This window comes from Canis lupus, chromosome 4 (genome assembly GCF_011100685.1).
Source record: "Canis lupus familiaris isolate Mischka breed German Shepherd chromosome 4, alternate assembly UU_Cfam_GSD_1.0, whole genome shotgun sequence".
In the NCBI taxonomy this organism is placed as follows: Eukaryota; Metazoa; Chordata; class Mammalia; order Carnivora; family Canidae; genus Canis; species Canis lupus.
In genome coordinates, this window is record NC_049225.1 from 64,636,402 (window position 1) to 64,661,622 (window position 25,221).

General features: G+C 36.0%; 1 protein-coding gene across 1 annotated transcript in view; it reads left to right on the plus strand.

Annotated features, from left to right (window-relative positions):
* The window catches only part of LOC111095612 (amyloid beta A4 precursor protein-binding family B member 1-interacting protein-like), a 90,821-nt gene extending 65,658 nt beyond the window's left edge, over positions 1-25,163 (plus strand). The window contains exon 7 of the mRNA XM_038535135.1: positions 23,871-25,163. Coding sequence (XP_038391063.1) covers positions 23,871-23,903 — 33 coding nt within the window. The 3' untranslated portion in view covers positions 23,904-25,163. The remainder of the gene's footprint in view (positions 1-23,870) is intronic.
* Positions 25,164-25,221: the final 58 nt, after the last annotated feature.

Genomic DNA, 25,221 nt, shown 5'->3' on the forward strand with positions numbered 1-25,221 from the left:
CATGATCCTGGGGTCCTGGGATCGAGTCCCGCATGGGGCTCCCTGTGTGGAGCTTGCTTCTCCCTCTGGCTGTCTCTGCCTCTCTCTCTGTCTCTCATGAATGAATAAATAAAATTTTTAAAAAATCCCCATCCATTTTACAAGATAGTGTAAAATAGTATGGTAGTGCCTATATTTACCTAACACTAACCACTCTCTTTTTCTTTGATGATGTAATGATCACATTCTCTAAAGCATGACACTTTTGTCTAGGAATATGTTTCCTTAGCTAGAGAGTATACTTCCTGGCCTCTTTTGTAATTTCTGTGACCACTTGACTATGTTTCAGTCAATGGAATGGTGTAAAAACAATCTGTATCCTTCCCTTCTCTTCCTGGGAGTTAGCAACAAATGGAACAGTTGACTTGGATCTGATAGAAGCCATATGTCAATGAAGGCAGTGTTTCCATATCAGCCCTGCATTATCTATCTTTATATTTTAGATAATTTTAATGCAGCTGCTTAACTAATACATATAATAGGAAGAAGAACTTCAAATGTCTTGTGGATGTCTTCTTTTTTCACCTTCCAACGTAGTAATCTTATTAGTCAAGAATAATTTATGCTAGTAGGCACTCATTTTAAATGCAGATACTTCAGAAAGTGTTGCCTATCGGTCATTCACAACTCATTGTCTATAAATATAATCACAGATCCAAATATATTTGTGATGGTAACAGCTTGGAGAATAATAAGAATTTAGATTGCAGGTGAGTTGGATGAGCACCAGAGATTTAGTTTTGGACTGTGAAGCACTTGGTTAAGAGTGACCTTCGGTGGAGATGGTGGTGTAGACAGCCATACATAGGCCATCCTTAAGGATCTGTGTGCCTGAGAGGCAGCAAAGCAACTGTTCAGAAAAAGAAAAATGAGCAGGATCAAAAGCTAACTCTGACTCCCTTGCAATTTTGATTGGTGACCTACTTGCATGCATTGTGTTTTTAGAACACATCTCAAATGTAAGGTAATGTAGGTCTCCAGGGCCTGATGGCTTCCATCAGGAAAATTTTGCTGCCTGGAAAGCTTAGCTTACCCCAGCTCAGGGTAGGCCCTTTGTCCAATAGACATATTTTGCTCTCTACTCTATACCTGCAACAACAGTTTGAAAGTAAAGGGAGAAGGAGAGCAAAAAGAGGCAGCAGCAACAACAAAAACAATGAACAGAAGGAAGAATTATTCACTAGACAGCTAACTACTGCAGAGAAATTCATATTCTCTTACTTACCTGACTTCTTACCTTGATTCTACTCCACTATATTCTCATCTCTATTTTAATAAAGATGGGCATTTTAGAATTCCCTTTTCAGTGACCTACAAAACCTTATCCTGATGAATATTAAAGAAAAGTTATTGCCTGAGGTGGTTGAAAGTATTTCAGTGCACTTCTGACAATGTTATGGAAATAGAATTCACAATTGCACAACTGGAATAAAACAGCAGGCATGCTACTCCATCCCAGTAGTGACATGTAATGTATTAGTATGCTAAAATTCTCCAATATCAACACATCATTTTGAAAGAATGTGGGTGCATGGTTGAACTATAAGCAAAATAAATTTTACCTAAAATATACGATGCTTTCCCTCCTCCCCCACCCCAGTCCTGGCTTGTTCTCTCTCTTCTGAAAGCATCTGTTATTGAAATAGCTTGCCAAAAATGTCACTGCCAGATTTTGCTGGACATGGGCTCTGATCATTTCCAAATGACAGAAAATCAGCTGTGGGATTTATGCTCTAAGTAATCATTAACCATGGGCCTTGCATTGACTGGGTGGAAAATATAATGTTCTTAATCTGCTGATCTGCAAGGTCAAGCTGTGCCACATGCTGCCTGTTCCCAAGGATTCAATATCAGCTACAATGACGGCAACAATAAGACAGATTTGCCCTGAAAGATAAAACATTCCTTTCCCGGTGGTTAGAAGTACGAGCACCCATGTAGATATTCTCCATGTTAGAGAGAAGGCATCAATAGTACTTTTTCATATATGTGAAAATCACAAGGCAAGACTCAGACATTAGCTTCAGGAAATAAGAGAGATGAATGTGCCAATATTAGCGCAGAAGTCACAATTTGCTTAATTTTATTTGTCTTCTAATTGAGTGTTTACTCTTAGGATATACTTATATGTTTTCACTAGGTGAAAATATTTCCTAGATTCCCCTAGATGTATTCTCCAAATGTTTATTAAATTAATGTAATTCAAAACCTGGAAGTTACCTAAAATTCTTATTTTAGTAGCTATTGCCAGCAAACTATCTAAGTGCCCCTAATTATTTTGTTGAAATTCAAATATTAACCTTTAAAAATGTAATGAATTAGGATATCTGGTTACCCATCAGCATGTAAGGAGCTTAGAAGTGGCTACTGCATCCTAAAGACAAGAAAAAACTGAACAAACTGAAAAACAGAAAACTCTTTTTAGATCCATCAGTTAGGGAGGTCACAGAGCAAATTACTGCCTCCTGATTGGAAAAGCACTGACAGGTGAATACAGAGAATCGCGTTACCTGAGCAAGGACCCACCAGGTAGACACCTCCATAGGAGTGGAGGTTCAGTGTGGACAAGAGTTCACACTGAGAGTTAAAACTCCAGTGGGACCCAATCATAAGAGGTCACACTGAGAGTTAAAACTCCAGTGGGACCCAATCATAAGCACCTCTGCCCTATCCCTTTTGTGAATTTAACTCCAGGGTTATACCCCATCCTCACATTAAATAACAGATAAAAATCCCCTCATATTTCCAGCAGGGAGAAGAGTAAAAGAACAACTTTGAAATAAGCCAGAGCATTCAGTTCTTAGTAAGACCTGTTTTCAGGAGAAACTATTTTACCAAAACCTAATCTGCTGGGGTATTATCAGAGCCTAATTTAACTGAGGCAAAGAAAATAACCAACTCCAGCACCCTTAAGCCATATTATCCCGCCTAAGAGGAAAAAAAAGAAAACAAAACAGAAAACAAACAAACAAAACAAAACAAAACCAGAAGCAATGGTGAAGTTCCTAGTCCAGGGGCATAGACTTACCAAAAGATTTACCAAATGCTTCTCTTTCCTCCACATCTTACCACTTTCTAAAGGCCTATCTACAACAACAGTTCCTTTTACCCAGTACATAATGTCCACCTTTTGACAAAAAAATTGCAACTTATCATAAATGGCAAAAAGTAGTTTGAAGACCCTTCTCAAACATCAGAATGAATGTCAGTTATGGCTGGAATATTGGTATTATCAGACCAAGATTTTTTTTAAATTATGATTAATAGACAAAGAAAAAACTAGTTTGAGAAAAAACTAGACAACATGCAAGAACAGATGAATAATTTAAGCAAAGAGATGGAAATTCTAAGAATCAAAAAGAAATGTTAATTTTTTTTAAATATAATAAGAAATGAAGAATACTTTTTAAGCTCATTAGCAGACTGGACAAGGCTGAGGAAAAATCTGAATCTCCAAGCTTGAGGATGTAACAAAAGAAGCTTATGCATCTGATAATCAAAGAAAAGAAAAGACTGAAAAAAAAAAAGAACAGAATATTCAGGTACTATGAAACAACTACAAAAGGAAAAGGCATAATTTATAATGAAAATACCAGGAGAAGAAAGAGAAAAGAACAGAAGCAATATTTGAAGCCAGAATGACTGAGAATTTCCCCAAATTAATTCCAGACACTAAACCACAGATCCAGGAAACTCCAAGAATTCCAAGCAGGATAAATGCCAAAAATAAACTATACCAAGACATATTATCTTCAACTTTCATAAAATGAAATGTGAAAAAATTTTGGAAGGGGAAAAAGATATCTTACCTTTAGAGACACAAAGAGTTACATCTAAGGAAACAATGCAAGCAAGAAGAGAATGGAGTGAAGTGAAGAGAATGCTGGGAGAAAAAAACACACCAACATAGAATTCTGTATGCATTAAATTATCCTTCAAAAATGAAGGAGGGGCACTTCGATGGCTCAGTGAGTAAAGCATCTGACTCTTGATTCAGCTTACGCCTTGATCTTAGGGTCTTCAGTTCAAGCCCCACATTGGGCTCCATATTGGGCATGGAACCTTCTTAAAAAAATGCAGGAGAAATATTTTCTGAAACAATCACAAATTGAGGAAATTTGTTGCTTGTATGTGACCTGCCTTACAAGAAATGTTACAAGAAATTCTTCAGGGAGAGGGAAGGTAGTATAAGTCAGAAACTCAGATACGCAAAAATAAGGGGAAGGCATCAGAGAAGCAATAAATGAAGGTAAAACAAAAACTTTTATTTTTCTTATTTTTAAAGTATCTGATAGGTTTGTTTAAAATAATAAAATGTATTTATTTGCTTTTTTTATATAATATATGTGTGTATGCTTATATATGCATCAGGATATATAAGGATGTATAAGGTTATATAAGCATGTATATATGTCTTTGTATGCTTAATATATAAGTGAAATGAATGATGACTATGATATGGGAATGGGAGGGAAGAAATTGGAGCATTTTGTTATTGTAAGATGCTTGTACCACCCATGAAGTTGTATAATGTTATTTAAAATGGATTTGAGGGGCACTTGGGTGACTCAGTTGATTAAGCATCTGACTTCAGCTCAGGTCATGATCTCCAAGTCCTGGGATGGAGCCCCACATCAGGCTCCTGCTCAGTGGGGCGTTGGCTTCTTCCTCTCCCTCTGCCCCTCCCCCCTGCTCGTTTGCTTTCTCTCTCCTGCTCTCTCTTTCAAATAAATAAATAAAATCTACCAAAGAAAGAAAGAAAGAAAAAAAGAGGACTTGGAATAGTTGTAAATGTATATTGTGAACTCCAGAGCAACCACCAAAAAATATTCTAAAAGCATAAGTGATATGCTAAGAAAGCAGAGAAAATAGAATTATACAAAATGTTCAATTAAAACACAAAAGGCAAGGGGAATCCCTGGGTGGCACAGCGGTTTGGCACCTGCCTTTGGCCCAGGGCGCGATTCTGGAGACCCAGGATCGAGTCCCACATCGGGCTCCTGGTGCATGGGGCCTGCTTCTCCCTCTGCCTGTGTCTCTGCCTCTCTCTGTGTGTGTGTGTGTGTGACTATCATAAATAAATAAAAAAATTAAAAAAAAAAACACAAAAGGCATACAAAGTGTAGGAACAAAAACCAGGGTAAGTAAAAAAAAAAAAAAACAGGGTAAGTAAAAAACAATGATTAATATGGTAGATAGTAACCCATCTACATCAAAAATTACTTTAAATGTCAGTGGTCTAAATACATCAACTAAAAGATAGAGATATAAGTGGAAACTTGTAGAAGGTGCTATTGGCAAATGTCAATGGGAAGAAATGACCTGCAAGAAGACCAGAAACAACATCTCTTGGGTATATTAAACAAGATTTACTTGTCTAGAAGTCTAGAAAGAAATCAACACATTAGTGTATATAGTAGAGAGATCATCAATAACCTCATTGAGAGGTAGAAATTTAGGGATGATAACTTCTGTGATAGATTAAAGATGATGTCTAATTCCTCTTCCTTTTAATATGTGGGCTAGTTTTAATGAATAACTTTCTAAATTGCCAATACAATATACAGGGACTTCCAAGGCAAAGTCATTAGAAACCTTGCACCTCCTGACAAAGCCTCTTGGAACACTCATTCTTAGAGCTCAGCTTCCACTGATCGGAGGAAAACCCCCAGCCTACAGCTCTGGCTGAGTTCCCAGCTGACAGCCAGCTACAACTTGCCAGCTATGTGCATGAGCTGTTTTAGAAATGGATCTTCCAGTCCCAGCCCAAGCATTTCAACTGATGCTCACAGAGAAGAGATGAGTCACTCTGCCAAGTCCTGCCCTAATGGCAGACTCATGAGTAAAATAAATAATTGTTGTTACTTTAGGCCACAAAGTTTTGGAATGGTTTGTTATGCAGCCATAAATAACTGGAATGACTTCTAAGTGAGGCCTCCTATGAATATAACCTTCTCCTTCCAGACTGACCCATACACATGTAAAACTGGAGTCATCCCATATACATCCTAGCCAGGATAAGTGCTGCAGATATTTTCACCTGGGCCAGGTTCACCTAGTCAACCTCAGAACTATCCAATTTCAGTGAGGCACAGAGTTCAGAATTCAAACAGGCATCAACTATTAGGTAATCCAGGGAGTCATGCTTCTGAGTTTATTCCATAGTACCAGTCACAAATTCCCATTGATATGCATAAATTGGGGAATCTTCAAGTAAAGCAGATATCACCAAAGACTTGCCTTCATTGAAGCTAAACTATGAGGCCTCGTTTTCTATGATCTTCAAGTCTGGCCCTTCATTTTAGCTATCACTTTAGGTCCTTTCAAACACACTTTAAATACTGAGCATTTGACGACCTGCTGTTTTATCTCCAAGCAGCCCTTTCATGGGGGAAACCAAGAAATAGTACAGAGATGAAGCAAAGAAAAGCATATTTTCAAAAAACAAAACAAAAAAAAAAATAGAAAAGAAAAAAAGAAAAAAAGAAAAGAAAAACATATTTTCTCACCAAACTATCACGTCTAAAAACTGATGATCATTTTCCTTGGACATTGTCTTCCTGTGACTCACTAAAACTCTTACGTATTCAACATCAGCTCTTCAGCCTAGCTGTTCCAAAGACCAGCTTTCAAGAGAAGTGATTGTGCAAAGCTACATAAAATCCAAATCTGTGTGAAAGATTTGTAAACCTTTCTGTAGCCCAAATAAACTTATTTATCAGTTGCTCTTCCATGACTAGTGTCTTTTCCATTAAAGAAGTAAAGTTTGTTGATTTGGACTCTCTAGATCAGGAAGAAGAGGATCTAGCTTTTCTAGTGAAGTCTCACCTTAACTATCACTGCCACTTCTTCAATAATTGAGATTTGACATCTGGGAAATCTGATCTGATGGTCTAGAGAGGGAGAAGCAAAATCTTAGCTAAACTACTCCAAAATAAGAATAGTGGACAGTATTAATCTACTACTCATTGCAGGCTGGGAATTCTTTGAAATGTGTTACATGGTTAACTCAGCAAATTGTTGGGTTAGATTCTATTATTATTCCCATTTCATAGATAAGGAAATTGAGGCACAGAGATACTAATGAAACTGTTGTCACATAGATATTAATTATAGGAACTGGTACAGGAACTGAGGCAGTTTAGCTGCAGATTCTATGCTCTCAACCTCTATTCTTAGGATGCTGATGGAAGATAAGCATGTGTCTACGTAATAGTGAACCTTGTATCAGTTTGTATGTGTGCTGTATATGAGAGAGAAAAAGACATAGAAAGAGACAGAGAAGGATAGGAGGTTTTGAATGATTATCAAAAAAGAAAGGGAAAGATAAAAATAATGTACTTGTGGATTGTGAGCAACATACCTCAGCTTATGACCTCAAGCATTTTCTGGGTAGGATAAAATATGTTGCTTCTTGGGAAGAAGACAGGGAAACACTATTATCATCTAACAATATTTTTTGAGGACTTACTACATATGAGGTACTGTAGGTATAAGGCAATTTGCAAGTGCCTACTCCAAAATGTCTTACAAACTCAGAAACCAAACCACAACCTAAATTCCAAAGCCATACAAAATCTGCTAAGTGCCAAGGGCAAGGTAAAATTTAGGTGCTGCAAGACTGGAGCAGTTTAGGGAAGCTTTGTAGGGAGGTGGGTCAGGTAGAGTTAACAAAGCCAAGAAATCATTTGTAGATGTTAATCCATCAAGGGCTGTGCAGGGTGGCCCCTTTTCAGTCTGGCTTGCTAGAACAAAGCCCAGAGAAGCAAGCATCTTGGAAGCAGCTAGCACCAAGGAGAGTGCCAGACAGGCCAGCCATCCAAATGAGAGTTCCTCAACCCCTTGGCGTCTTGGCATGGTCCCATAAACAACAGTTGACTATTGCCAGGAAAAAGCTCAGGAAACCCCACCAGACCCCAAGGGAAGATTAAGTGGCTTCTTTCCAAGAAAGCTCAGAATGTAGTTCTTATTTCACCCCTACATGAGAAACATGAATTCTCCCAGACAGTAATGGTCTCCTGCCTCTTTTAATCTGCTTGTTTGCGACGTAAAATTGATAATGAAAAAGCAGTTGTCTTGAACCTTTCTATAAACGTAAAGGAATGGAAATATTAGTTTTATGTAACATTCCTGTTGATTATAGCATATCCATTAGCAGGAGGATTATGGCTTGCTCAATCTTTATGGTTTTTGATGTAACTAGCTTTTTAAAATTTCTTTTCCCATAGTGCTAGTGAAAAGCATAAGATAAAAAGTGTAAACTAAAAGCACAAGATAAAAGTGCAAAATAAAATACATCTTTTTAAAATTAGTGCTGAAATAAAACAATTTCTAAAGGGTGAGCTAAAGAAGAGAAGAAAGAAGCCTGAATAAAACTAGACACACACACACACACACACACACACACACACAATGGCATCTTGATCATCACATACTAAGCAAAACCATATAAATTATTTTAAAATATTTTGCTAGATTTATGGATTTTCTCATAAGTATATAGTGCATCAAGTGAGAACAAAAGTAAAAGGTGAGCTCAGGATTTTAGTGAGAATTCAGCTATCATCTCAAAAGCACAGTAACAAGGGTGGGAATAGTGAAAACTAGGAAAGGGAAGGAAATAAGCTGAGGTGAACATTTGATCAGTTAACATTATCTCAATCTTGATTGCTGGAACTCCCTCATCTCTCCTGGCAGCTTTGTCAACCCAAGCTTACAAACTTTGCAATGTTGTTTGATTTTCACTAATGGAAGAGGATGGTATGTACTGATGTGGTACAGTATTTTTCCCCAGTAGATAAATAAGTTGGTGTTTTTTTTAAAAAGGATCATGTACTGTTCAATTCTTTCGTTTGTAGAAAAATGAAACATGATCCATTGGAATACAGTGTTACTATGGTGAGCAACAAAACCAAAGTAATTTAACTGCCATTTGTACACTCAACTACTGATTTTTCCAATACCTAGGAGATAAAGTTTGCATACCAACCTAAACTCTGGAAAATGCCCTAAGAACCAAGAAAAGAAATAAATTTAGGTATATGAAACACTCTTTAAGCCTCAGCTATTCTTGAACTCTTTATTTTTTTATTAATGTGTATGTTTGGAGTACAGCAGGTGCGTAGGAAAATACAGCACCTATTAAGCACTTAGTAGCAAAAAAAAAAGCACTTAGTTGCTTACATGTACCACATTTATACAAGAACTATAATTGCTCTTTCAGATTGATAAACGATAGCTGGGTTCTTGAAAGAGTATAAAATCTGGCTGAGAGTACAAGATTCTCTCTCTCTTTCTCTTTGATAAATATTTAAGAACTTAGTGCAAATATTAGAAAGTCTTGAATTAAAGAGTTTTGAAAAATTAATTCATCAAATTACATTTTTTCTTTGCACTATTCATAGCATATCATGGATCAAATTCATTGTATCCTAGTCTACTAGGTAGGTCTCTTAAATCTTGACCTTGGAATTACATGGAATTATCCATCTTTTGTTCTCTTCAGTAGTTCTATGTTCATCCTTCAATAAAAATGACATTGAATTCAGATCCAAGTCATATATATAAAGACAAAACATATAATACCTTCCTATATATTCTCTGATTGATATTGTAATTAATAAAAACTATGTCAGAGGAACTGGACGGTACACCAGAGGCAGATTTATGGTATTTACATATTTCTTTTTTTTTAAGATTATCTTTATTTATTCATGAGAGACACATACACACACACACAGAGAGAGAGAGAGAGAGAGGCAGAGAGGCAGAGAGACACAGGCAGGGGGGAAGCAGGCTCCATGCAGGGAGCCCGATGTGGGATACAATCCCAGGACTCCAGGATCACACCCCGAGCCAAAGGCAGACACTCAACTGCTGAGCCACCCAGGCGTCCTGTATTTACATATTTCTAACTCTCAAAATAGTCTTCAACATTTTGAGGGTGGTTGCTTTATCTTTATCTTTGTTTCCTTTTTATTAAACACTCATTGACAATTTTTAATGCTGGATAAATAAGTCATGGGCTTGGAGTTAGAACTGAGTTTGTATTCAGGCTTTGCCTCTTTGTTGACCATCCTGTCTCTAACATTGGGGCAAATTTTAGAGAAGCTATTTAATGTGCCTCATTCTGTTTTTAGTTCTGTAACATCAAGATAATAATGCTGATCTACTTGTTTCATAAGATAAATGCAAAGACATTACCCTTTACTTATAAGAATCTGTGAATTTCAAGTAATTTTCTTGAAAAATTGACAACCACTATTGATATATCAGATATATCATGATATATATTGTTGATAATATATATTGTATAACAATATATAATATATATCGTAAGTTATTAATATGTATCATAATTGCCAACTGATGTTTATCGGATGTTAGCTTTTATATTGTAGAATACAAAGATAAGTGTAATTTTTTATTATCTTGTTGGAGAGATAAGAGATACACAAAAAGACATACTTAATACACATTAGATAGCTAGAGAATCAAATAAGTTGAAGGTAATAAGCAATATAGGATTTCAAAGTAGAGCACCATTAGCCACTCCAGTGCAATCTGGGAAATTTTTATGGGAATGCTGGGAGGTAAACTAGGCCTTGAAGTAAGATTCAGGCCTGGAAAAATGAAGAGAAGAAAAAACATTTTTGAGAAACAAAGAAGTAGCAACAGTAAGAATTTGGGGACTTTCAGTGTGTATAATGAACTATGAGGACATCAATTTGACTATATTATGGATGATTTATAAGCGGTATGATTAGAAAATGAAGTTAAATGTGTACATATTGTCAGGAATATAGAGAATCTTGAATGCTGAGCTAATGACTTACTAAATAGTCATAATGGGAATTGAAGGCTTTCTGAATAACTATGCTATGAATAATTAACTCAATCATCTGCGAAGACCCTATTTCCAAATAAGGTTACATTCATAGGTACCAGGAGTTGAGACCTCAACATCTTTAGTGGGGACACAGTTCAACAACGTCCAATTGTTTTCCATGTTTATAGAGACAGTTGGAAATGAATCACTTCTGATTCCAAAGTAATCTACAGCTATAGAAACAAAACTCAGTTTTCCTGCCTTCATTGAGTCATCTCTTCACCCAACTTAATTAGTATCCATTCTTAAATTAAGTCTCTTTATCCAAATAACTGCTAAATGAGATATACAAAATCCTCAGGGTTGTGTACCAAGTGTAGAACTGTTCCATGGATGAAAAGCATTTGCTGCCATAAGGTTAAAAGAGGAGTTCACAGTGTATGAAGATGGTATTTTTATTTTGTAAGGCCAGAAACATATAATGCCACCCACTAGAGTTATGCTGCTTTCTGTGTCATTAACTGACTTAATGTTATGTATCTGAATGTGTCTGATCACAAAAAGCAAAATGGCTCCAGCTTCTTGTGGACATTCTTGATTTTTCTCCACAGTTGTTATAGACAAAAGATACAACATTACAACTTAATGTGCCTCATGATAGCATGCTGTAACAGGAATAAGTTGACCAGCCTTCAGAAGTCAAAAATGACCACCACAGGAAAATGATTGGCCAGAGTTATTATCTAAACAATCTAAGTAGTTATGTGTGAGCCATGAGGTATTGAGCATAATAGCTCTGTCTAGACTTAGCACTTGCATAATATGTTTATTGCTGTCTTTTTTGCACTAGCTGATCAAGCAAATTGTAGATGACCTCTTTAATGGGCACATTCATGACATAGCCATAACTGGACAAATCTTGGTATTCTTAAAATACAAGATTTGAGAAATCTTATTTTTTAGGCTTTTGAAGTAATCGGAAGAGTTTGGTTTACATTTACAAAGAGTAAGTACTTTGATGAAAGTCACTGGATAAATACCATCTCATCGTTTCCTGCCAATGTCAGTGTGAAAACCAATAGCAACTCAACGAACATAGGCATCCATTATATTGAGGAACACTCTTTATAGAAGAGCAATACAGCGAGGTGAAGCGGAAAGACTATGAACTTGAGTGCCAGGTTAGATCTGGGTTTGAATCCTGGTACCAGTATTTGCTAAGCTGTGTGAACTTGGAGCCACGCTCTAAACATGAAAAATAAAGCAATACTTCCACTGTAGAATCATTCTGAGGACGAAGTGACATAGATAAGGAAAGATGCTAGAATAGTGATAATCATAGGTAGGAATTCAGTAAGTGGCAGCTATTACTTTTCTGAAAAGGATGAGTCACACTGAATTTTTTCTCCTTTTCAGTTTGACATGACAATATTTTTGGAAAGGCTCATTGAAAAGCTCCTTCTGAAACTCTGATTTCTCTTGTATTTCTCTGGTGATTTAATTGCTCTTATCATATTCATGGCCTGGTTTTTTGAAAGAAAATGACAACTGGTTTTCAGTAAACTTGATACTAGTTCACTTTTGGTTTTCAGTTTGTAGTTCCTATGTTGGGTTCCTCAGATGAAACCCTGAGAAAAGGATTCACATACAAAAGAATATTAAGTTTCCCCAGGAGAAAATGGTTAGGGCCAACACAGGACACAGAAGAGAGAAGAAGCTAGGAAGGGTGCAAAATCCCATGTAGGGTAGCTTCAGGCAGAAACCCCTGGAGAGCTCTAGAATATAAGCTGGGCCTCCAAGATATTCTCACTTTAGGCAAAGTGGCTGGGCTTTCCTACCTTTTTCCAATCAATCATTGGCTAAAGCAGCAAGAGCTAGTGGTATAAGGAACACAAGTCTGGAAACATTTCTACAGTGTTTGCTGCAAATACAGCTGCCAAAAGCTACCAGAAACTTTTTTCTGTGGATGTTTATACTACCTATGCATTTATGGAATGCCTATAGGGTATTCATATAACACACAGAGAAGAGGACTGCAATTCCTTGGTTTCTACAACTTCAATTTTTACAATTTCAACTTCTATCTCCACTTCAGAAATTGGAAGAATGAAGTATGAGGTCACATATTTTGTAATGTCAGATCTGGGAAAAGAAGTCACAGAGAGCTATTTCTGACACAATAATTCTTCTAATTGCTCTTGAATATTTTATCTCTAACAGGAATTGTAATATCATCTAGCACTAATCACGGAAAAAATAACAAACACCTAAAAATGCAAAGCAAACTAAGGCAATTTATTAAATGTATGCACAGATAGTACTAAACCCTTGTCATCATAATATAATTTCTCTCTCAATTAAATTTAAATAGAAATGATTTACTGAATTGTCCATTATTTCTAAGACTGTTAATTATGCAACAGTAAGTCAAGAGAAAGATGTACAGTTGACAAATCCTATAACCAAATTATTTTATTTTGGGCAAAATACTAATCTTAGGAAGGCCTTTGTTCAAATCCTTGTAAAAGCTTGCTGTTTCAGTAATGTAGCCTCTGAATTTGTGAAGGTAACCAATTCTTTGTCTTGTTGTATATTTTGTTCCAATCATAGCATGAGTTACTTATTAAGAAACTAACCACTCTTGTAGAATTGTCAAAACTGATGTTCTACAGTTTTGCAACATATCAGGCTCTTCCCCTAAAAAGGAAGATAGAATGAGAGATAGTAAAAACTGCACACACAGAGATACTGGCATTTTAGGCAAGGTGTACTGGACTTTATTTCTGCAATTATGTGTTTTTTTCCCTCTTCTATTTGTTATGTTGTCTTTAATTTGGGATTACGTATATAACTTTTTCCTCTAGATCACTGTAATAAAGTATTAAGTGTTCTTAATTCCCATCATTCCTTTTTCTCACTTTTTCTGATGCTACCACCAGATTAATCTTTCTTAAGTGTGGCTTCGAACACGTCCTTCCTTTGCACTAAAACCTTCAATGGCTCCCTACTGCTCACCTTGTGGCTCCCTTACATTTAAGGTTTTCAATGATGAAGTCCCCTAAGCTACTCCTTCAGACTTACCTTTAATTTCCTTTGTTCCAGCTGCTTAAATAGTGTATCAATATAATCTGGTCTTTCCCACCTCTCTGCCTTTGTTCTCGCTAAATTGTCTCCACTTTGATCACTGTGTATTGAAATTGTACCCAGCAGAGAATACCCCAAAATGTGATTATTTCTGAGTTTCAGTGGTTGTCATTGTCATATTTATGATTTTCTGTACTTTCTAAAATTTCTACAATGAGTATGTACTATTTATTTATCATTTATTTATTTATTTATTTATTTATTTATTTATTTCTATTTTATTTATTTATTTGAGAGAGAGCAAGGGCAAGAAAGAGTGAGAGAGAGAATAAGAGAGGGAGAAGCAGACTCCCCACTGAACAGATAGCCTGATGCAGGGCTTGATCCCAGGATCCCAGGATCCCTGAGATCATGACCCCAGCCAAGGCAAAGCCTTAACCAATTGGGCCGCTCAAGTGCCCCCATATGTGTTTTTTCTTTCATATTCAGGATAGAACAATAAAACTTAAATCAATCTTTTAAGACCTATCTTCTGTGTCCCCCATTCCTTCAGTCTTCATTTGTCCTTCAATCAGTCCACCTCCCTTCTGCTCTCTTAACACCACCTGCATTCCCACTCCTGTCATCGCCCCCAGGCCCATTCCCACGTTGCAGCATTTAGCTCTCACACTGGTTTTTAGCTAAATGTGAATAAAAGAGAAGATTCTTAGAAGACTTTTGATTTATGTAATTTCCAGAAAATAGCTTTACAAATGTAACATTTTTATGCCTAGTGAAAGCATAAATCAAGTAAAGGATCCCAAATCTTCTCCAAAGAAAAACCCTAGCAGATATTGGACTCAGATATTGGACTTCCTACTAGATTCTGCTGCTTATTGGCTCTGCAATATTGGGCCAATTACTTAAACTTTTGATAACTCGGGTATTCTTCTGTAGAAGAAAGATAATATGAGCAGCTGTTATTCATAGTTATAGTGAGGACTAAGTGAGTTGATACATTTAAAGCACTGAGACCAGTACCTATCACATGGTAAGTTTCCATAAATACTAGCTATTATTACCAGGAATAATCTTCCCTATGTAATAGTAGCATGTGCTACAAGTTAACAAATGAAGGCAAAATATTAACACTGATTCAAGAGTTCCTGAGCTCACATAATTGTGGCATTTCTTTGTGCCTATATCCTGTCACATACAGCTTGCAAAATTTAATGCTGACATTTTATAGAATAAAAAAAAGGAAAAGAAATTCTCAATGTTTTATGGAACTTGACAAAATGACTCTCCACCATCCCAATGCTAAAAATGGACAGTTATGTGAACGGTCTTTTTTTCTGCCTGAGTTAGAATATATTTATTATCTTTGCTGATTATAAATATAATAAAAACTTACTGCAAAATAATTAACAGTACAAATTTGTGTAAAACAATAGATAAAATATTCTATGCCAAACTAAGTGCATAACTATATGTCTAAAGACGCATGCACACAAACAATTCTAAACATATTTTTGTAGCCTATTCCCCAGTTTTCTTTCCTTTTAATTAATTATACATCATTACCATCTCTCTATGTCAGTGCAAATGCATCTACATCATTCTTTTTAATGGCTGTATATTCATTAAATAAATGACCAATATTGTACTGATAGACAGTGAGGACATTACCCAGCTGTTTATTGCTATAAGCAATGCAATAAACATCCTTTCACTTAGATTTTTTTGGTGCATTTTTCAGTGAATTCCTTGGGATAGATTCTAGTATTGGACTTGATGGATCAAAGGGCATGCACATTTAAAATGTTAATAGACAAGCCAAATTGCCTTCCAGAAAATTAGACCAATTAACATCTCTAGCAACAATGTATGGAAGTCTCCATTTTCCCACTTTTGATCACATTGGATATTATCATTATTATTAATTTTGCAAATCTAATTATTAGGTAGTCTTCTATTTTACTGGATCATCTGCATTTTTTCTTTTGCAAAATGCCCAATTAATTCTCTGTCCTTTAATCAGAATATTAACCCTAGAGGAACACAGATTGAATTTATTAATTGTTCTGATATGTTTGTTTTAGCAATTAATTCAAATTCCGACCTCCCTCAAACACAGATGCATTTTAGGGAGTATTTGCATTTATTTTCCACTTAGTATTCTTAAAAATTTGCTCAAGCATTGTGTTGTCTTTTTGATTCCTGCAACACCATCCCCCAAATTCCTCATTCTGTCAAGATAATGATACTCTTGACGATGGCGAAGAAATCCGAGGAACACAGCATTTGCATCTCAGATATAATATTGCTAATATAAAAGAACTGTTAGCGCCTTTCATTTACAGGGCATGTGAGGCTGGAATATTGCTAAGGAAATTCTCATCGAGTCTAATATTTAGAGAATATTCCCGTTTCTATTTGTGATGAGGTACACAAACACAAATGATGTTAGGATACAAGCTTAAAGGATTAGCAATGTTTTAAAAACAGTTGTCAGACTCATGTGAAACACCTGGTGAAATGTGGATTTTTTTTTGCCTCAATAGTTCTAACATTCGTACTACAAAAATATTAGGAACTCTTATCTTTTGTCTAAAAATCTGTTCTCTATAGAAACAAAATAATTATAGAAGATCTGTCATTAGCTTTAACACATACAGTTTTAGTTAATTCCCCTATATCTATTACTTGAATTTGGGGTAATATATGTATTAAGGATGGGAAAGCAGGAACTTTGAATTGTTTTAGTAACTCTGTTAGTTACTGATTTGGGGGCTCAGGGTAGTTACACAAACTTTATCTCCAAGCTTTCTTCATCTCCAAACAGAGAGAATTAAACTACATATTATTGAAAGCATATTGAGTTGTATAATGTTACCATACCATGGTGCTATATTACTGTGATGGTTTGCAAGGATAGTGTTCAGGAATACAATTTCATATAATTTAGGGGCTCCTGGGGGCACAATCAGTTAAGCATCCAACTCTTGGTTTCAGCTCAGGTCATGATCTCAGGGTCATGAGATCGATCCCCACATTGGGCTTAGCACTTTTGTGTGGAGTCTGCTTGAGGTTCTCTCTCTCCCTCTCCCTCTCCCTCTGCCTCTCTAGCTCATACTCTCTCACATAAATAAATACATCTTTATAAAAATTTTAAAAAAATAAATGATGTAATTTAGACTGAAAATAAAAAGCTTGAGCTATATCTTTATACCTGGAATAAGCTTTTCTAACACTTAAATTTTTAAAATTTTAACCAAAAATCTTTCCATTAAAGGGACTGGAGCAGAAATAGAAAGCTTTCTATGTTTTTATTTTGTGCTTCCCTGAACAGGTTAATTTTTTTCTAACTCTGCACATATATTACTTATGTAAAAATATAAACTGAGATTATCTACATGGTAAAATTGTAGGATTTTTCTTGTTCTTTATATATTTCTATATCCAAAAAACTAATAAACTTTATTAGTTTTTTCTATTTATTTTTTTTTTCTTTTGCAAGTTTTTATTTAAATTCTGGTGCACTGTTATTTTAGGTGTAGAATTTAGTGAATGTTCACTTACATACAACATCCAGTGCTCATCACAAGTGTCCTCCTTAATGCCCATCCCCCATTTAACTCATCTCCCTATCTCCCCTCCAGTAACCCTTATTTTGTTCTCTATAGTTAAGAATATGTTTTATGGTTAACATCCTTTCCCCCCACTATATTCATCTGTTTTGCTTCTTAAATTCCACATATAAGTGAAATCACATAGTATTTGTCTTTATTTCACTGACTTGTTTTGCTTAACATAGTATTCTCTTACTCTATCCACATCATTGCAAATGGCAAAATTTTATTCTTTTGATGGCTGAGTAATATTGCATCATATATATATATAATATATACATATATATGTATATATATGTATACCATATCTTCTTTATACATTCATCAGTTGATGGATATTTGTGCTCTTTCTATAATTTGATTGTTGTTGATAATATTGCTATGAACATCAGGGTACATGTATCCTTTTGAATCAGTATTTTTGTGTCCTTTGGATAAATACCTAGTAGTACAATTGCTGGATCATAGGGTAGCTCTATTTTTAACTTTTGAAGAACCTCCATATGTTTTCAAAAGTGGCTGCACCAGTTTGCATTCCCACCCACAGTGTAAAAGAGTTCCCCTTTCTCTGCATTTTTGCCAACATCTGTTGTTTCCTGTGTTGTTGATTTTAGCCATTCTGACAGATGTGAGGTGATATCTCATTGTATTTTTGATTTGTATTTCCCTGATGTTGAGTGACGTTGAGCATCTTTTCATTTGCCTGCTAGCAATCTGGATGTCCTCTTTGGAAAAATGTTTATTCATGTCTTCTGCCCATTTTTTAACTGGATTATTTATTTTCTGGGTGTTGAGTTTAAGTTCTTCATATATTTTAAATGCGAACCCTTTATTAGATATGTCATTTGCAAATATCTTTTCCCATTCCCATTTAGTTTGTTTATTATTTCCTTTGCTGTACAGAAGCTTTTTATCTTGACAAAGTCCCAATGGTTTATTTTTGCTGTTGTTTCCCTTGCCTCAGGAGACACATCTAGAAAGAAGTTGTCATAGCTGATGTCAAAGAGGTTACTTACTGTCTGTGTTCTCCTTTAGGATTTAGATGGTTTCCTGTCTCACACGTAGGTGTTTCATCCATTTTGAATTTATTTTTGTATGTAAGAAAGTGGTCAAAAACTAATAAAACTTTAAAATCTCTTATGGACAGGTTTGTATGCATGTAAAGAGTAGGAGAATTTCCTGAAATGGTGTGATGCCAAGGCTTCTAGAATGAAATCCAAGAACCTGGTATCAATGTGTCTCCTCCACTCCACCTCTGACCTCAGGAAAGTTCCCTGCTGCCTTCCTTCTTTCACTCAGCATCATCTTAATTAAGCATCTCTATTGTGATGAAGCTTTAGGGGATCACATTCTTGTAAGGGTCTTCAGACAACAGATTATTACTACAATATGATAAACCACCAGTTTACACTTAGCAACTTCTTTTTACTAAATCCTTGATCATAGATGGCTTTATTGAAACTTCCTTTTTTTTGCAGTCTGGTAGGTGAAAAATATTTTCTTACTTTATTAGCTATTCATTTGATTCTTAATGAGCTTATTGTCCACCAATTTGTGTGTGTGTGTGTGTGTGAGAGAGAGAGAGAGAGAGAGAGAGATTTTCTTATGATTAAATCCTTTGCCCCTCATCAAAACATAGGAGAGCAAAGAAAGGGGGAACTTACAGAGCCCTATCTCTAGGGTAGGGAAGACTCTCCTAGCCAATATTTGAAGGATGATGAGTAGACATGACAACAGTGATAAGATCATCCCTCAGCTTGAAATCCACCTTTCTATACTCTGCTTTGCAAGACTGGAACTAGAATTCTGAAAACAACAGTTTTCTTTTGCCTCTGGCTCCCTGCTAGGGAGGTTTCCTTGCCAAAGGGGAACTGGAGGGAAATTGGAAAGCAGGAGGGGAAATAGGATTTGAGCCTACTCATGTACTTGCTGTTACTGACAAGGTCTCCCCAGGGTCTCCCTAGTCAAACCCCTTTACCCTGGCAACAGGAGTTGGTTGAGATCTCTAGCAGTTTTTGTTTTGTTGTGTGTGTGTGTGTGTGTGTGTGTGTGTGTTTGGCATTCCAAGAACTGGCTTCATTGTGACTCCTCAGAGATCCGGGAGCAGCCTGAAAGTGCATGTCCTCAGGGTGCTCCCTCCTCAGCCAGCTCTCTTCCTCTCCTGGTACACCAGCTCCTCTCCTCACAGACCTGAGTCCATGGGATTTTATGATCTATAAAACTTCTGAGTTCTGTGAATGTAACTAAAGCCCGTTCACTTGGTTCTTGGTTCTTTCCAAGAAGCTGCTTACTTTGGCCATCATCTCTCTTATACCATTCAACACCTATTTAACTCATTTATATTAAGTTCTTTCTGTTGAAATACCTACTGGGATTTTTGTTTTCTCTATTGGAAGTTGAGTATCTTCTGTGGGGAAAGATGAGGACAGTTGGAACTATTAGACAGGGACTCAAATAGATGCTCAGACTCAAAATATCAGAATGATCTGTTTATTACCACAAAACTGAGCTCAGTATGAACAGTCACTTCTAGCTTCAAATTTTCAGATCCAGAACTGTATAGATAATTTTGTTATAAAGATGGTTTTTGCCATAAGAATAGCTGAACAGCTTACTTTGAGATATCTTAAATTATGGAGCAATAGTAAAGTATAAACAATTAGAGAAAATCTTCAGAATTCATGCTATCAGTTAAAGCAGAAATTTTATGTGGTAATGTGGCCTCTAAAGTTTTTAGAGTGGTGGTAGAAGTGCAAATGTCTTTTATTTTGAGTGGCTTGACTGAAATTGGAGTAAAGGTGTTAAATGCTCTGGTGTTCCCCAGCAGAAGGACCTAGAGTAGATGAACAGTTGGCCATTATCACTCCAGGAGAGGATCATTCTTCTATCAGAGTTCACAACAAGATTTTTAAATACTAGTGGAGAGTTTTAGACATTAGGCTAATGCCTTTTTAGATCCTGAGAATGAAAGACGAAGAAAAAGGTCAAAAAAACAAAACACTACAAAAATCATATTATAGAATTATTAAGTCTTCAAAAACTTTTTAGAATACTTGAGACCTCTATTCCCCTAATGTTGCTAACCGATTGAAGTGGCCATCGTAGCTAATAAGCTGATATGAGATGGTACTTTTGAAAAAGATACTGCCTTTGGGAAAAGCCTCTATGTGTCATAGTAGGGTAATAAGTTCAAGGGAAACCTAGCTGAGACACTCCAATGATTTCAAAGCAGCTTAAATGTAATAAAATAGGCGTGAAATGTTCTTAATAAGTGCTCTTAAGTCAGGCTTCTTCAGCCTGATATTTAGAGGTTTTAAGTAGAAAAACATTTTCAAATGCAACAGAACATGAGGTAGGATCAAGAGTAGTATCTATAAAACTAGGCTGAGCACTGTTTTAAAGTTTATAATGTGTTACAATAAAGGAGCACACTCCACAGTTACAACAGATTTTTTCATATCTTGTTTGTTACTTGACCTTAAGCATCTTCCTCCGTTAAGTATCTCTCATTGTTTCATAATCATTTGTGGGCAAGGAATATTTCAAGGATTTTATTTTTTTATGAGAATAAGTCTAATAGGGTTTCTTGAGGGTTTTTTTGAGATTCTGATTTCATGTGTTATTTTTCATTGGTTGTATTTCAGAACATGTGATTACGTTGAGTACATAAATGATTAGATAAGTTCAGCAAAGAAAATCTATAAGTCAGATCTTGTAGTGCTTTGAGCTTAAGTTCTGAGGTGTTATAAAATATTTTCATTTTATGGGATGTGTGGGTGGCTCAGTGATTGACGGTCTGCCTTTGGCTCAGGGTGCGATCCTGGGACCCACGATGGAGTTCCACATTGGGCTCCCCATGGGGAGCCTGCTTCTCTCTCTGCCTGTGCCTCTGTCTCTCTCTCTCTGTGTCTCGTGAGTAAATAAATGAAATCTTTTTAAAAAGCTTTCATTTTATATAGTTTTGAATACTTAGTCTGAATTTCTTATTTAATATGTGATCTATTTCTCTCATTTTTCTTTTTAAATGTACAGACTAACTAAAAGAATAGAGACTTTAAAAACAAAATCCTTTAAGTACGAAGTGAGTCAGTATCTGGTGAAATTAGGGTTTATGAACTCCCAAACTATTTCTTCATATCTAATCTCCAGCATCCACTCACTATTTTGCATTTTAATTCTTGGCTTAGAAAGGATATTTTTAAAAGGATGCCCTTACTCACTTAAAAAATATTCAAATACATTGATTTTCTTTGATGTCCAGATTTTATTATTGGATTGGACAAAGTTATGATGGACTGACTGTCTAAGCAATGACCAACTTGGCAGAGACAGGTTATCCCAAAGCCACAGTAACCAGAAAATGTCCTTGTATTTCCAGGTCAGATCAGTGCATCAATGTGGGTGCTTGGACAGAAGAAAATTAGAGAATGGGCAAGATTTACCAATGACAAAGATTAGAAGGAGGACCAAAGTACAACTGGCTCTGATAGATCTTGCCGTGCAGATAGCTTAAGTGATCTTTTCTAACTTGATCCTAAAGTGAAGAAACTTGTCTAGAGATAACTTCAAAGGGATGTTTAATGAAAATAATACTGGGCTGGGGATTTGAAGAACTGATTTAATTTGTTCAGCTCTGCCAGCCAGCTACCAGCAGTATGACCTGAAGAAAGTTATTCTCACTCTTTGTGACTCAATTCTTTTTTCCCATTAGATGGAAATTCATTTTTTTTTGTTGTATTTGTTGTTAAAGCTTTTTGTGAAAAAGCATTTATAGATATTCAGATGTTTAAAGTAGAAAAAGTAAAAGGTAGTAACTTTTATAAAAATTTTGAAAAGTTAAAAGCTCTATATTGACCCAAAATATTATTAACCAATCATCATTAATTATTTGGATTATTATTAACATTGTGTACTTTGTTAACTAGTAAAACGAGTAAGTAATAATACATGTCTTATAATATAAAACATTGATATTTTAACATATTGGCTATGTAAAATTACGGGGTAAAATAGGCATGATAACAAAAATGAAAACAATTTCCAAGAAATTAAGAAAAAAGAAAAAAAGAAAAGAAAAGAGGGATGCCTGGGTGGTTTAGTGGTTGAGCTCAGGGTGTGATCCTGGTCCGGAGATTGAGTCCCATATCAGGCTCCCTGTGAGGAGCCTGCTTCTCCCTCTGTCTGTGTCTCTGCCTCTCTCTGTGTGTCTCTTATGAATAAATAAATAAAATCTTAAAAAACAAACAAAACTCCATACAGGTAAGGTAATTATAATTATAAACTTGTGAAGTAGTTAAGCATCTTTTAATATCACCACCTCCCTTTTTTAAGGCTCTAAATGGAATGATTTTAATGAACCTGAATATAAGGACTCCAAACCAAGAGTATAAAATTAAGGCAGCTATTTTATTTCGAATAAGAAAGTGGCATAAGCAACTCCAAGGATCCACCCACTAATACAATTAATATGCTCAATCCACACAGCACTCACTACGCCATTTTGGGAGAAAAAGTGTCTTCCATCAGGCCAGTCCTGTCATCTATGATGATACCTTCTTACAAGGCAGACATGTCATCGATTGACATCTGCTTCCAGATGAAGAACCAGGTCCCCAAGGAGCAGTTCAGCGCTCACATTTGGAGAGATGACTCTCATTCAGGTTAAAGTTGAATGCAAGTGCTTAACACAGGGCTGCTGAGTGCTGATCTTGAATTAGGTAAAATAAATGTGATTTTCCACATTCCCACAACTGCTTCCATGTAAAAATCACTTTTATAATAAAAGCTCCTTTCATTAAAACAGTGTGATCAAATAATCTTACAAAGGGAAGCTCTCCTAGTCCCAAGTCTATAATAGAAAAGCAAGGAAAAAAGACAGATTCTCTGCTGGGATCATGTTCAGAACATTCACAGGGACGAAAGGCGAGCTAGGCCCTGGGAGCGCTACTCTGGTCAGCTGGCAGGTTGTACACTGTGCACTTTGGTTCCCCCACAAACAACCAAGTGGCCCTCGTGCAGTTCTTTTCATCCTGTGTAAAGTGGTGATCAATCCCTACAGGAAGAGTTATCGTATCTCCTTGTTGCATGAAAATGAGGACCCACCTGTCCTCTTTGTCTCTCATATCAAAGTACCCACCACTGGCCAAAACGTGGTGGATCTCCATCCAAGTGCAAATGCTCCTCATAGAACATCTTTATCTTTACTGTATAATTTGGGAGTTTGTCCTTACATATGGTTATTATGTCTTTCCAGGACTAGTTTCTCTCTTTTTGGATCTTTTCTAATTCTGCATCATTCTATTTGTCAGGATCCAGCTTCCAGTAAACAACCTCGAGCCTAGACAGCTGTTCCAGGCAGACCAGGTAGCCTGGCTGCACACTGTCGTTGGCGGACTCATCCCTGTACCAGGCCTGCACGATGGCCAGGGCTGGGCCAGGACCCCATGAACACCTGCATGCACGGCCTGCCCCATCCTGCTGACCCTGCACTGCCAGCCCGAGGAAGAGCCCATCTTTTACCTGTGGGTCAGAGGCTAACCGAGAATTAACCACTACTGTTGGCAAAATATAAATGACCAAGGACTTCCTGTATGGAAATCACATTGTGAAGACTTTATGGGCTACTTCTTGAAGACTGGCTCTTGATACACTAAAGGGAAGATAAAAGATTATATAAAATATTCTTCTTTCATGTTGTAGGACTTTCAAGCCTAAAGTCTTCTTAAAATTCTGTTTTGAATATCAGATATTGAATAGTAACTTCTTTGCATTTTTTTGGACATCCAAATCTTACCACCTCTATCAAATATGGAAGCTTTTGGTTGATCAAGTGCACGGAAAGAGAAGAAATAAAAATAAATTGTTTTTCAAAGCACTAGCTGAAAAAAAAAAAAAAAACCACTAGCTGAATTTCTAACTATCTGTTATTTATCACCACTCTATATATTAATCTATATTATCTATTCATCTATCTGTCATCTTACTGCTTATCTGTCAATCTGTATGGACATAACACATAGCAATAGCCTTGTGTTCATACACATGCAAAAAGACACATCTGAAATACTTTTCCACAAACACTAATAATTTTTTTCCTGTGTGATGAGTTTTTGAAGGTATTATGCCTTCTTTCTCCTTTTATAAATTGCTCCATTTTCTTTTTACATAAAAAGAGTATAATTTTTATAGAAAAATATTTTTCTTAAAAATGAACTAAAAATAATTTTTTCATTCATTACATGGAATAGTAACAATAGAACCCATCTCTTAGTGTTGTGATGAGGATTAAATGAAATTCTAGATGTCAGGTTTGTCTCAGGACCTCCTGTGGTTCATTGGTGACACTCCTGTATTATTATTTCAGTCATTTTTTCCTAATCATATGTAATAATTATGGACAGTGTACCTTGTTTTGATGTATACATCCAAAATCTCAGTGTATTTTCTGAAATTTTAGGGAAATATCATCTTTCATAAGACAAATTTTGGTGATAGTTTCAAATTTTGTGTCTGAAATAAAGGCAACTTTAGCCTTTACAATGAGACTGGAAAAAAAAAAAGAAAAAGAAGCAATTTAGTGGAGGATAAGGTAATGTTACACAGAATAATTCGCATGGGGCAGCACTGGTGGCTCAGTGGTTTAGCACCGCCTTCGGCCCA